Source organism: Pristiophorus japonicus, chromosome 15, assembly GCF_044704955.1.
Source record: "Pristiophorus japonicus isolate sPriJap1 chromosome 15, sPriJap1.hap1, whole genome shotgun sequence".
Taxonomy (NCBI): domain Eukaryota; kingdom Metazoa; phylum Chordata; class Chondrichthyes; family Pristiophoridae; genus Pristiophorus; species Pristiophorus japonicus.
Window position 1 is genome coordinate 162724808 of NC_091991.1, and position 15073 is coordinate 162739880.

The following is a 15073-nucleotide window of genomic DNA, read 5'->3' on the forward strand; positions in this document are numbered from 1 at the left end:
CGTACTGAAAGGGTTGACTGCAGTCCAAAGGCTGAAAAGGTTTGTGGAATAGGCACTGAAATGGCTGGTTTGGTTGCATTTCTATAGCACCTTTCACGACCTCAGGACATCCCAACACGCCTTACAGCCAATGAATTACTTTTGAAGTGTAGTCACTGTTGTAATGTAGGAAATCATGGCCTAAATACAATGCCCACGCCATTGCTCTGGCAAATTACCTGAGCCCCACCCTCAGAAATGTACATCTGACCCATTGTACTGTGCACAGTTCTGAACTCCATATTCTAAAAAGGGATATAGAGGTACCGGAGAAAGAACAAACAAGATTTACAAGGCTGGGGCTCTTTTCCCCAGAAAAGAGACGGCTGTGGGGTGACCTGATAGAGGTCTCAAAGATTATGAGAATTTGATAGAGTAGACGAAGAGAACATGCTTCCACTTGTGGGGGAGTCCTGGACTAGGGACTCTTGTTCTGATGGGATGAGATAAAGGAAAGCTCTGAGCTTTTCAAAGAAAGTTCTCACCTACCTTGCTGTCAGCTAGGTCACAGGATCGATGGCTGATGAATACCACATCATGTTTGCCTTCATCGAAGGTTGCACGGCGAGAGATGTTGCTCCTTGGGTATGAGAGTTTCAGTGCAGTACCTTCGAGTGTTACATAGACGGAAAAGGTCAGTGATGGATGATAAGTCTCAGGATCATAGTTATAGATTTCATTCATCCAGCCCTGTAATAAAGAGAGACAGATAGGAAAATGCAACACTTGACTCACCTGCTATTGTGCAGGCAAAATCCATACATACTCTGAAATCTGCAAGAAGTTGTCTCTTGCTACACTGTACAAAATTGGCTTCCTGAGACAGATGGAGCAAGGCAACTGTTTATTGGTACATGTGCCCCATAAAAATAATTGAATCAATACCTGTGCCAAACATCATGCTTATGTGTTTTGTTTGGAAGATATACGTTTTGCTCTTCATGAGCGAAAGGTTTTTGTAGTACAGTTTTTTGAACCCATTTGGATGAAATCGATATTCCGGCATCAATTTATCCTGATTAAAGGCTATTGGATTGAAATTACTCAGATTTGTGTCAAAGCCTTGCAGGGTAGCACAAGGATCAGAGTGCTGCTTTATCACAACTGGTATCATCACAAATACAGTCAAAAACAATTCAATCCTGCAGTATTTATGTTTGCTATTTGCTGAGATGTTAATAAGGAAACTGCACAGAGAAAGTTGCATCTTTGTGGGGCTGAAATTGATGGCCTTGCCGCCCACTGCCGCCGATCTTCCTCCTCAGGTTGCGCCCAGTGTCAGTTTCGATTTGGTCTGGAGCGGGCGGGAGGGGAGAGCGGCTGGGAACCGTCCGCTGACAACAACGGACGGTCAAGAGGCTCAACTGACCTCCTGCCCGCCGAGATGCCAGAATGGTGCAGGCGGGAGGCGGTGGGAGGCGGCGCCAGAACAGGGGTGGACTGCTGGCTGGAGGCTGTTCTATCCCCGACGGTGAGTATGAAGAGCTGAAAAAAAAAAGGTTAGTAAACAATTTTAACTGTTTTACTTTACCTTGATGGGGTCCCCTGAAGGTCTTTCGATTTATTTTTGATGCTTTTTATTTGCAGCTCTTCGACCCTCCGTGGGCCCGACTCCATCCTCAGTGGCACTTGGCGGCAAGCACCTTTGCCGCCGCGAATGAGAGCTCCCGCCGGCTGCCGCCCAGATTGACGTTGTAAGTCCCTCTTTTGCTGCCGGCCGCCCTTTCAGGGACCTTTTTGTCGAAAACCCCGCCCAGAGCACCGTCTATATCTCAGCCGACCTTTGGGCGGCCCTTGCCCTTCATCAATTTCCGCCCCTTCGTTTCTGCGTCTCTGAACACATGGTAGAACGCGCTTGTATTTAAACGAAACACGAGGATCGTCAATTAAAGTGCGCCTCTAGTGATGTGTTTTGTACGGGACTGTATGTAACAATTAACAAAACAAACCGTCCAGCCCTTTTCGGGAGTCCAGGCCAAGGTTCCCGGACTGGATGCTCATGGTGGGCCCCACAGCAACTATTTCTCCTCAGCGTCCCAGCTTCTGAAGGTGTAGGCGGAGGTCCCACCACAAACAAAGTCCAGAAGAATCATCATCTTAAGACAGGGACCCAGCATTTCCGGGCCCTGGTCGATTTCCTGACACTTCTGCTGCACCCCCATTGGGGTTATGGTGGGACTGTGCCATAAAGTCCAAGGACTTTCCACCCCCTTCTCTTGTTTTGTACCAAAGGACTAGCTGCTGCAGTGTCTTGCTGCTCCTCCCCCCAAGCAGTGCTACAAACTGCAATGTCACGAATGAAATACCTTCCCAGTGGAACGGCTGATAGTAGATGCGCGATGCTGTACTCGTGAATAAACACTTTCTGCAAAGTTCTCTTTAAAGGAAAATAAAGATGAAATATTGGAAGCTGGAAGCCTTTACTCATTAAAGTTTAATACGGCTTATCATTCTTAAATGTCCTTTCAAGTAATTGCATTCTGCTTTGACATTGCCTGCCGAGGCAGTCACATCCCTGGGAATCTGCTGACACCAGTGTCTTGAGGGAGAGACTTGGATTAAGACCAGGCTGCAGAACTGATTGCTGTGAAGAACCTTCCTTCAGATTCATCAGCAGATCAACTTACACCATTATCAGTGAAGTGAGCTATGAGCTCGGAAAGGCTGAACTCGATGTAACTCCATGATTGTAAAGAAAATCTCTCAGCCTTTATCTTCAGACTTCTGTTTACCATCGTGAAATGTTTTGATAGCATGCCTAAAAATATTATTGAATTATTCCAAAAATGGTGTAAATCAGCACTGTGGCTGCGCGCACTCCTGAACACACTGGATCCAAGCTGTGTACCTATAATAACAACAACTTTTATTTATATAGCACCTTTAATGCAGTAAAACGTCCCAAGGCGCTTCAAACAGTGTTACAACACGTTAGATATTGACCATTGAGGGAAAGAGAGAAAAAGCGGGAGAAGGAAATGTAAAAGGTAAAAGGCTCGGGTCCGAAGTGACAGCCAAAATGCGCACGCAGATAGACACAGGTGAAAAAACTAAAAAAAAGAAATTCAAATTACATTGTAAATAATACAATAAGGAGCATACAATAGTAAAATCAGTATAATAAAGATTAATTATAATTAAACAAAATTAATATATACAATGATTATACCTTAATTTAAAATTAGAAAATCTGCAATTGAAGCAAAATAAATATATTTTTAGCTTTCTTTAAAATTCATTCCCTGTCCATTGATTCAATTACTATGGAAGAACCAATCATCGCCCTCCATCATTGTAATGTCATAATGTCATGACTTTTAATCTCTCCGTGAAGTATACCTACACACAGTTTGCTACGTGAAGTATACCTACACACAGTCCGTTATGTGAAGTATACCTACACACAGTTTGCGACGTGAAGTATACCTACACAGTTTGCCACGTGAAGTATACCGACACACAGTTCGTTACATGAAGTATACCTACACACAGTTTGCTACGTGAAGTATACCTACACACAGTTTGCTACGTGAAGTATACCTACACACAGTTTGCTACGTGAAGTATACCTACACACAGTTTGCTACGTGAAGTATACCTACACAGTTTGCTACGTGGAGTATACCTACACACAGTTTGCTACGTGAAGTATACCTGCACATAGTTTGCTACGTGAAGTATACCTACACACAGTTCGTTACGTGAAGTATACCTGCACACAGTTTGCTACGTGAAATATACCTGCACAGTTTGCTACGTGAAATATACCTGCACACAGTTCACTACGTGAAGTATACCTGTACACAGTTTGCTACGTGAAATATACCTGCACACAGTTTGCTACGTGAAGTATACCTGCACACAGTTTGCTACGTGAAGTATAACTGCACACAGTTTGCTACTTGGAGTATACCTACACACAGTTTGCTACGTGAAGTATACCTACACACAGTTTGCTATGTGGAGTATACCTACACACAGTTTGCTACGTGAAGTATACCTGCACACAGTTTGCTATGTGGAGTATACCTGCACACAGTTTGCTACGTGGAGTATACCTACACACAGTTTGCTATGTGGAGTATACCTGCACACAGTTTGCTACGTGGAGTATACCTACACACAGTTTGCTATGTGGTGTATACCTGCACACAGTTTAATGCATACAGCAATTGGCAGAGAGGATTGGCTGCTTTTCCACAGCACCAATTGGCTCAGTTGGTATCACTCTCGTCGCTGAGTCAGAAAGTTGTGGATTCGAGCCCCTGCTGCAGGACTGGAAATCTAGGCTGAAACATCAGTGCAGTACTGAGGTGGTGCTACATTGTTAGAGGGGCTGCCCCCCCCCCCCCCCGCCGCAATGAGATATTAGAGGGAAGCCTCGTCTGCCCGTTCCAGTGGATGTAAAAGATTGCATGGCACTATTTGAAGCACATCAGGGCATTCTCCGTAGCCTGGTTGGTTCTCCCAGTGCTGTGGACAAAATTCTTCTCTCATCTGACACCAACAACAACAAATTAGCTGGGGACTTGCAAATTGGCTGCTATATTTGCCTACACACATGGTTGCCCGTCAAAAGTAATTAATTGTTCTTTAAGCACCCTGAGACATCCTGAGTTCTTTCTTCCTTTCACAGGCTTGAACATGTTTTAGGTCTCAGCCCCAACTGGTGTGTACTGGCTTCACTTTGTAAACCACATCATCAATTTTTGGGCATCTACCATATGTCCATAGTTTTTAAAGGGGTCAACACTTCAATAATACCATACCTCAGTAAGGCAAACAAAAATTATGATTGGCTCAAGTAACCACTATCTGCTAAGCCAATCACACTGGTCAGCTCACGTATCCCATTGACTAAATGTGAAGCTCTCAAATACCGATTCCCTTCACGAGGCAGATAAGAAAGCCTCCAATGGGCAACAAGCAAGCAATACAAAACCACCCAATCAAATTACTCATTTTGTTTAAAACCGTCAAGCTGGGATCAGCAATTGCAATAAATCAAGTCAAACAATTAGATCAAATAACTTCTTTGCACTTTTTTTGCCTGCCATTTTCCTTCCTTGCTCAGGTCAGCGTGAGAATAACAGGTAGGACACAATCAAAGAATTACTTAATTCTGAAAAGAAAATCACTAAACTTACACATACAATCGATCTTTTTATAATAGGAATGCCCAAAACAAGTGGCTGGCCTTCTGGGGCCAAGGGTTTGATTTGGAACTTTGGCCTGGGCCGTAAGTGCTGCAGATTCCTAGCTACTGTAAGGAGATTTGTGCGTGTGAGGGACATGTAAAGGGAGCTGTCGTTTTCACGGGCCTGCATTGGAGCTACAGCACCTGGAGAATGCCATGCCAACCTGTGCTGCATGACGCCCAGGTAGAAGATTTACAATTTACAACCGAGAGATTCGGGCAATGGAGGGGGGGTGCCTGGGGGGGATTGCTGTTTACTACAGTGTAAACCATTAAATAAAAATTCCGAGTGTTTGGGTTGAGTATTCCTTTTTGACATTGAAGGGGAAGGGGATGCTAATGTTTGCTTTGGGGCTAGAAGGAGATACTTGTGAGGTATTTTGCTGCTGACTGCAGACATTGTTGCTGGAGTTAGCCAGTCAACCAAATGCGGATCATGGGGAACGACCATCTGCTGAAGGTATTTGTCACCGGAGACTTGACAGTGGGAAGGTCCCCAGTGCAGTGCTACGTTAATGAGAGCTTCAGCAAGAACTGTTAATCACTCTTACAAAAGTAACCGTGAGGCAAAAATATATTTTATAATCACGCAAATGAGAAAAAAAGGGAATGGCTCAAGGGAGGGAAGATTAACCAAATAGATGAGGTTCTTAAGCAGATACTGTAAATCCACTATAGAACAAAAGAAAGTGTAATTAACTGCAACCAAGAGGTTTTTAAGGAGGAAGGAACAAAGTTATATTCATCTTGAGCAGGATTTGTGCAGTGATAGGTGAATGGAATTATAAATAAAGGGTAATGGGGAGCGGGCAGGGAAGTGGAGCTGAGTCCATGATCGGATCAGCCACAATCTTATTAAATGGCGGAGTCAAATGGCCTACTCCTGCTCCTATTTCTTATGTTCTTATGTTCTTAAATATTAGAGCTCTGAACATCCTGGCCATGTGATCCCAGGGGTTAGAACGTTCCGAGGAATTTACAGCGTAAGTGGCAAGGGAATATCAGCGGCATTGGGCAGAAGGGAGTAAGCGCCACTATTTATGGTGCATGTATTTTCCATGGCCAACAGAAACATTAGTGTTTGCCTGCCCGTGTGGGGGCGTGGTTGCCAGACCTGACCCTGCCTGACACTGGATACGTTTCACTAATCAAGGGGGCCTATCCAGATTTTTCACATTTTAATTTCCTCTCTTAAGGAGTGCAGGCTGCTGCCCGGGCCTGGTCCCCACAGGCAGGCCTGGTATGCCTCCACTCACTCGTCATAAAACCCTTCCCTGATATTCTGTATCCCCAAACCAGCCTGAGCACTAGGAAAGCCTGGAGTAGGAACTCCCTGCCCCCGGCATCACCCCTTCATCGGCATTTACTTTGTCTGGGACAGGAGGACCCAGCACAAGTGGAGGTCCCCATTTTCCTGGAGGTCCTGCTGGTCTTCTGTCAGAGTTGGGGACTGATAGAACCCCAAGGAATTTCAGAGCATGTATATCTGTGAGACCTGTAGCTTGCACTACCAGTGGGTTGGGTAGCCTTTCAACACCAGTCAGCCACGTGATGTTTAGTAAATTTTCTCTATCACACAAGAGGCAAACTGCTGTCACATCAGAAGCAGCAGATCCTGGACAACCCATGAAGAACACCATGGAAAATCTCCTCAGTTTTTCGTATATTTTGTCAGGAACATAGGAACAGGAGGAGGCTATTCAGCCCCTTTCGCCTGTTCCGCCATTCAATGAGATCATGGCTGATCTGTATCTGAACTCCAATGCTTAATTAATCATAAATCAAATTAAATTTGATTAGTGGTTCCAACCACTTGATGTGTTCATGTTTTAGATATCCTGGAGTGATGCATGTTGGGCATCTTGGGGAGTGAAAAGTTTTAACAGTCAAACTTCTTTGTTAAACAGGATGACATTGAAATGTTGTAAAAGGAAAGCATTGTCAGGCTTTCCGATATAAACAATATTACCCCTCTAAAGCTGGTGACTTTCATAAGTTGTGATAGCAGGTATAAGTTCTGCATCAAACTGTGTAAATATTTGTATGTAACATTACTATTATGAAAAAGACTCCAGTTTTTTGGGTCTTGTCAATCCACAAGCAAAACAGAGCTCAAAAAAACCTTTTGTGGAAAACTGCCCCTTTACTCTTAAGTTTTGAAAACATTGGGCCGTGTTTTAGGTGCTACATGGCCACCTAATGCTCGAAAATGGGATCTGAGATGAGTGCACACACTTCTGACGAGACATGTGCAAGGTGCCATCTTGGTAAAGGGTTTGCATACACACACCTAACGAGCACTGGCTGCATTCAAAACAGTGAGGTGATGGTGTGCCTGAAACATTCACTGTTTCACTCTCCACAGATGCTGCCTGACTCGCTGAGATTTCCAGCATTTTCTGTTTTTATTTCAGATTCCAGCATCCGCAGTATTTTGCTTTTGTATTGGTGTTTAATTCACTGCCACTTCTCTTCCAGAAGTGCCCAGCTTGAAGAGGTTCTGCTCTTCCCTCAGACGGGATTTCCGTTTGTCTCTTTTACCTCGTTCATCTTCATTGCTTTCTGTTTCCCTTCTCGTGTTTTATCAAGTATCTGCCAAGACTCGCTTTCACAGCCACATCTCTTTCCTCAATAACTGTCTCCGCCTCAGATTTAATCCGCGTGGATTCCAACTGAAATCCCACCCTTCATGTTTAGGATCCACCCAGGATTACAGATAGCTCCGAGATATTCAGCGTTCCTCCAACCGCTGCTCTCGCCGCATCCTGGGATCCACACCCAACGCTATGTGCTGCCACATGCACATTCTCAACTTCTCTCTCAGCAGCACCAACTCACTCTCTGAGCTATCCTGGTCCGCAGTTCCATTTCATCCTTCGCCTCATCCGGCGCTTTTTTCCTTCCTTTCAGGTGTCAAGGATCGTAAACTTCAACAACTTTTGGACACCAACGCCCCTCCGGCATCTTCTTCCCCCACACTTCCCGCTGATCCCATCCCTTCTTCCAATCTCACCCCCTGCCGTGTTTTCACTATCCCCTCTGACCTTCCCCTCTCTGACCCCGAATGATCAGTCCTCAGCAAAGGCCTGAGCTTCATCCCCTTACACCCCCACCTCAATGAATTTCGAGCTTGGCACGATGCCGAGCTCTTTTTCCGCCGCCTTCGCCTCCGTGCCCACTTCTTCGGCCAGGAGTCTTCCTCCCGCACAGTTGACCCTTTCTCCCCTTTTCAGAATTCTCGCTCTACCTGGACCCCCTCCCTCTGGTCTCTTACCCTCTCTAGACCTCTTCATTGCAAACTGCCAACGGGACATCGGCCGTCTCAATTTCTCTGCTTCCCTCACTCACTCCAACCTCCCTCCCTCTGAACTTGCAGCACTCCGCTTGCTGAGATCCAACCCCAATTTTGTCATCAAACCTGCTGACAAGGGTGGCGCTGTTGTTGTTTGGCGAACCGACCTCTACCTTGCAGAGACTGATCGGCACCTCTCCGACACCTCCTCCTACCTCCCCCTGGATCATGACTCCACCACTGAACATCAAGCCATCATTTCCCAGACCGTCACTGACCTCATCTCCTCTGGAGATCTTTCCTCCACAGCCACCAACCTCATAGTTCCTCCAACCCCGTACAGCCTGCTTCTACCTCCTTCCCAAGATCCACAAACAGGACTGCCCCAGTAGACCCATTGTTTCAGCCTGTTCTTGCCCCACAGAACTTATTTCTTCCTATCCCAACTCTAATTTTTCTCTCTTTGTCCACGCTCTTCCAACTTACATCCGCAACTCCTCCGACACCCTCCGTCACTTTTAACAGTTTCCAGTTTTCTGACCCCAACCGTCTCCTTTTCACCATGGATGCCCAATCCCTCTACACTTTCATCCCCCAGAGGCCCAACCAGTCCCCATCCACCACCCTCTTCCGCCTGGCTGAACTTGTTCTCACATTGAACAACTTCTCCTTTAACTCCACTCACTCTCTCCAAATTAAAGGTGGTGCTATGGGAACCTGCATGGGTCCGAGCTATGCCTGCCTTTTCGTGGGATATGTGGAACATTCTTTGTTCCAGTCCTACTCGGGTCCCCTCCCTCACCTCTTTTTCCGGTACATTGATGACTATTGGTGCCATTTCCTGCTCTCGCCCTGAACTTGAAAATTTCAGTCACTTCACATCCAATTTCCACTCTTCCCTCACCTTCACATGATCCATCTCCAACTCTTCCCTTCCCTTCCTCAACTTCGTTGTCTCCATCTCTGGGGATAGGTTTTCGACCAGTATCCACGAAAAGCCCACCGACTCCCACAGCTACCTGGACTACACTTCCTCCCACCCCGCATCCTGTAAGGACTCCATTCCATTCTCCCAGTTTCTCCGTCTCCGTCTCCGTCGCATCTGCTCTGATGACACCACCTTTCACACTAGTGTCTCTGACATGTCTTCCTTTCTCCTCAACCGAGGATTCCCCTCCGCCATGATAACATGGTCCTCAACAGTGTCTGTTCTATTTCTCGCACCTCTGCTCTCGCCCCTTCCCCTCCCTCTCAGAACCATGACAGGGTTCCCCTTGTCCTCACCTTTCACCCCACCAGCTTCTACGTTCAACGGATCATCCTCCGCCATTTCCGCCACATCCAGCGTGATCCCACCACCAATCACATCTTTCCCTCCCCTCCCCTCAGTATTCCGAAGGGACCGCTCCCTCCGCAACACCCTGGTCTATTCTGCAGTCAACCCCAGCACCCCCTCCCCTTCCCACAGCACCTTCCCGTGCAAGTGCAGGAGATGCAACACCTGCCCTTTTACCTCCTCCCTTCCCACTATCCAGGGCCCCAAACACTCCTTCCAGGTAAAACAGTGATTTACTTGTACTTTTTTCAATTTAGTATACTGTATTCACTGCTCACGATGTGGTCTCCTCTACATTGAGGAAACCAAGTGTAGATTGGGTGACCGCTTTGCGGGGCACCTTCGTTCAGTCCGTAAGTGTGACCCTGAGCTTCCGGTCGCCTGTCACTTTAATTCCCTGCTCCATTCCCACTCTGATATCTGCGTCCTCGGCCTCCTATATGAAGCTCAACGCAAGCTCGAGGAATAGCACCTCATCTTTCATTTAAGACTTTACAGCCTTCTGGACTCAACATCGAGTTCAACAATTTCAGAACATAACCTCTGCCCATTTTTGGCTCCCTTCCTCCTCCCCTTTGTGTGTGTGTGTGGCAGGGAGTGCGGGGGTGGGGGGGTGGAGGGGGGGAGAAAGAGAGAGGAGAATGACCTTGAGCCGCTCTGGCCGAGAGGGCCCGGTTTCAGACTGCACCATATCATCCTGGGCTCCAGCAGTCTGGCGACAACAAGGGCACTGGCAGAGTGGCAGGAATGGGAGCAGGAATACTGTGATCCTGAGAGAGGACCGCAGGTCCGTGGTCCATGGAGCTACCCGGGTCGGCACCTCAGCAATCCTGGTGATCTTTTGGAGAACTGATTGATGGAATCCCCTTTGAACAATGGTTACCAGAGCCACAATGGCAGCAGTCTGAGATTCCACTCAGCCCTTTGATGGCAGCTGCTTGTGCTGCAATAGAAGCTGTGATATCAGTCACCAGATGCTGTACCATGGTGGGTTCCACAGGTGTGCTGATGGAGGTGACCATTCGGTCCATGTTGGAAAGGATAGGCTCCAAGCTCTGTGCAAAGCCCTGTGCCATGTTGGTGCTGGGTTCCTCCATGCTCCTTGACATTAAGTGCAGGTTGCCTTTAAGTAGCACTAGCCACTCGCGATATGGGGCCCTTGCTGATGCGTGCAGTCAATGATCAGCGCTACACGCGGCAATCATTTAAAACAGCAGGCAGCATGAATTTACCATGGTTCATGCATCATAGTGAACAGGCATGGGTTAATCACGCACTGCGATCCCCACAACGTTTTCGGGTGATATTCCATTTAACCACTTCAGTCAAACGTAACATGTCCTGATACTGGTCGTTAATATAATTATATATTGATTTCTGAAAATATCTTTAAAACCTGCACTGAAACTAGTTATTATTCCTTTCAAAGGCAGAATACTGCGGATGCTGGAAATTTGAACTATAAACAGAAAATGCTGGAAATACTAAGCAGTATTCATATATTCATAAAATACTTATTCATAAAATACTTATTCCTTTCACATTGTTATTCTTGGTAGCTGCCTATTGCAGCAAGCAATTCACTTTATCACATTAGATGAAGCGATTAGTCTTCTTGGCTGAAGCAATAATCTTTAGTCTTGATTACAGGTTTCTACAATATGGAAACAAAACCTTCAAAACCATCAGCTGCCTTTGCAGGTGAAAAGATAATAAGAATATTTAGCAATCATTTTTCATTGTAAGATGTTGCTTCTTGCAATCCATTAAAAAAAAAATAATAGCCTGGGAATGCACAGGCTCCCCGAGGGGAGACTGAATGTCTTTGAATCGCTTATTCATACAACTGTATCTATTTTTTTGACAAGCTAATGGTATCTGCGGGCACAACTGAAAATAGTCTAAAATTACTTTGAAAGCCAATATCTGAATTTTCAGAGGCTCCCTACAACCGGCCTATGCTCGCCAATGATTCACATCCTCCCTTGAGGGCGATGGGTGTTTTCTGTGAATCTAGCTGCATTCTCCAGATTTGCTGCTCATACCCCTGAGCTCTGAGGATTGCAACATTGCATTCTTGTTCTTATTATAGCCAGTCTATAGATCCAGTCTATTCCAATCAGTATAAAACAGGCAACCAAGCGTTTGGGTCTGCAGGCATATTGATAAATTCATGGGAACAGTCCTGGAAAAAGCAATTTACCAGAAAAGATCAATAATATTTCTGGGCACAGCAGGTGGGGTGAAGAAGTGGCAAGAGTCCATAGAGGGAAGTGATCGGGGCCCAGGAGAGGCGTGAATCTGGTGCCCAGAAGAGGCGAGGGCCCAGGGACAGCACGGGCCAGCCCACACTGCGATATGTGTGCGCACTTGGTCTGTGCAGGTCTCCAGAGCTGGTCTCCAGTTAGTCTTGGGTAATCCTTGCCACTGGACCAAGACCTAGCTTGTGCAATGGTGGGGTGCAACGGCCACCACACGTTAAAAAAATCCAAGCACAGGCATCTTCCACCCTTCAACGTGTAGTTCGGGATCTGAAATATTAGATCCTTCATTGAAACACCTGTGAACTCATCCCTTTTTGGCGTGGAAGCACGTCATCCTCGCTTCAAGGGACTGCCTGTGATGATGATGATGATGAAGATGAATATGAGTCCTAAGGTGACTGATGAGACCAATGCAGGATCTACAGTCTCTGTCACAGGTGGGGCAGACGGTGGTTGAGGGGACGGGGGGGGTCGGGTGCTTGGGTTGTCGTGCGCTCTTTCCGTTGTTTGCGCTTGGCTTCCGCCTGCTCCCGGCGACGAGACTCGAGGTGTTCGCTGCCCTCCCGGATGCTGCTCCTCCACTTTGAGCGGTCTTGGGCCAGGGATTCCCAGGTGTCGGTGGGGATGTTACATTTTTTCAAGGAGGCTTTGAGAGTGCCCTTGAAGCGTTTTCTCGGCCCCCCCTGGGACTCACCTGCCGTGAAATAGCTTGGAGTAGAGCGCTTATTTCTGGAGTCTAGTATCGGACTTGTGGACAATGTGGCCCATCCATCGGAGCTGATCGAGCGTGCTCAATGCCTTGATGCTGGGGACGTTGGCCTGAGAGAGAACGCTGAAGTTGGTGCACCTATCCTGCCAGTGAATTTGCAGGATTTTGCGGAGGCAGCTAATTAACATGCCAATGTTAGAAAGGCCTCTCATTTTGGCCTAATTTATTCCGATGTTAGCCAATCTTACAAATTACCACTCCCCCTCCCGTTTCTTTAAAGGGGTTGCAACCTGTGTCGCTTTTACTAATCACAAATCTCACTCCTTCATTGTTGGCAGCCTTGCTGCTGTCAGTAGCAGCATTCGCTGGAGGTTATATGGCTCTCCTGGCTGAATAACAGCGTGGAGGTAACACATTTGCACGCTGGTTGAGTTGGCCATCCAGACAGGAGCTGAAAAAACTCATCCCAACTGTGGCAGGCAGCCCAGGGATACAATGACACGACAGATTGGTGGGAATCGTGCACTGTAATTAGTGAGTAACCAGATCCCTTTATACAGCATTTGCAACTACGCAAATAGTAAGCTCAGAATGTTGGGCTGAAATAGAGAACTCACGGTGGATATTTGAGACACAGGGTTCCCTGCATTTCTCAGTGTACAGGCTTTCCTATGCAGAGAGCTCAGCTTGACACTCGCTCACAGTGGCTTGTAAAGCAAATGCACCAGTTGCTCTGCCGCTTATACTGTGATTAATGTCTTTAACTCTTTTAGAGTCTACCTGAAAAACATAAAACATGTATCCGTGCCACCCGACCTGGATGACACACCAGACATTTACAAGGCCCTTTTTTTTTTTTTTGGCACTAAAATCAAATTTTTCCTTTTTCCAGTGCCCCCTATAAAAGGAGAGGGGGACACTAAAAGCACCGGCAATTAAAACAAATTAAACTTTAAAACGTAAAATCAAATTAAAATTTGGTTGCCGGGCGTGATGATGCACTCCAGTCCCTCCGGTGCCCACCTCTATTAATGTCTTTATGTGGATTGGGTGGGCTCACCTGGTTAAATCCGTTAAACAACATTAGACAGTACTTATCAGCACCTTGCATAAATATATATGCCTTTGACTTTAGAGCATTGCTTGACTGCAGTGAATTACCTGACTGAGAATACCACAACACTCTAGTATGTTGTCAAAGCTGCTAATACATGCGGCAGAGAGCTCAAATCAAAGCATCTTAAACGGGACTTGGTTTGTCATGCTCCACAAATAACTGCCAGGGTATAAGTACGTGGGTAAATTCATTGATCACATGCTCCTGTAACCCTATAATTGCATAACTGACTTATTGTTAGTGATTAGATTGCAGAGTTAATATGGCCTGCCCATGCCGGACAAGGTCAAAGTTTTGTTGTGTTAATAATTGAAATGTAGAACTAGAAGCCACAAGAGGTCACAATATGATACTTTAGACACTTGAAAATAAGGCTAAGATAAGAACATGAGAAATAGGAGCAGGAGTAGGCCATACAGCCCCTCGAGCCAGCTCCGCCATTTAATACGATCATGGCGGATCCGATCATGGACTCAGGTCCACTTCCCTACCTGTTCCCCATAACCCCTTATTTCCTTATCAGTTAAAAAACTGCCAATCTCTGTCTTAAATTTATTCAATGACCCAGCTTCCCACAGCTCTCTAAGGCAGTAAATTCCACAGATTTACAACCCTCTGAGAGAAGAAATCCCTCCTCATCTCAGTTTTAAATGGGTGGCCCCTTATTCTAAGATTATACCCCTTGGTTCTAGTCTCCCCCATCAGTGGAAACATCCACTCTGCATCCACCTTGTCAAGCCCCCTCAGAATCTTATGCGTTTCGATAAGATCACCTCTCATTCTTCTGAATTCCAATGAGTAGAGGCCCAACCTACTCAACCTTTCCTCATAAGTCAATCCCCTCATCTCCAGAATCAACTGAGTGAACCGTCTCTGAACTGCCTCCAAAGCAAGTATACCCTTTCTTAAATATGGAAACCAAAACTGTACACAGTATTCCAGGTGTGGTCTCACCAATACCCTGTGTAACTGTAGCAAGACTGCCCTGCTTTTATACTCCATCCCCTTTGCAATAAAGGCCAAGATTCCATTGGCCTTCCTGATCACTTGCTGTACCTGCATACTATCCTTTTGGGTTTCGTGCACCAGGATCCCCAGGTCCCGCTGTACTGTAACACT

General features: G+C 46.2%; 1 protein-coding gene across 1 annotated transcript in view; it reads right to left on the reverse strand.

Annotated features, from left to right (window-relative positions):
- The window catches only part of tex2l (testis expressed 2, like), a 126499-nt gene that overhangs the window by 72796 nt on the left and 38630 nt on the right, over positions 1-15073 (reverse strand). The window contains exon 3 of the mRNA XM_070899986.1: positions 529-729. Within this exon, the coding sequence (XP_070756087.1) occupies positions 529-729 (201 nt within the window). The remainder of the gene's footprint in view (positions 1-528; positions 730-15073) is intronic.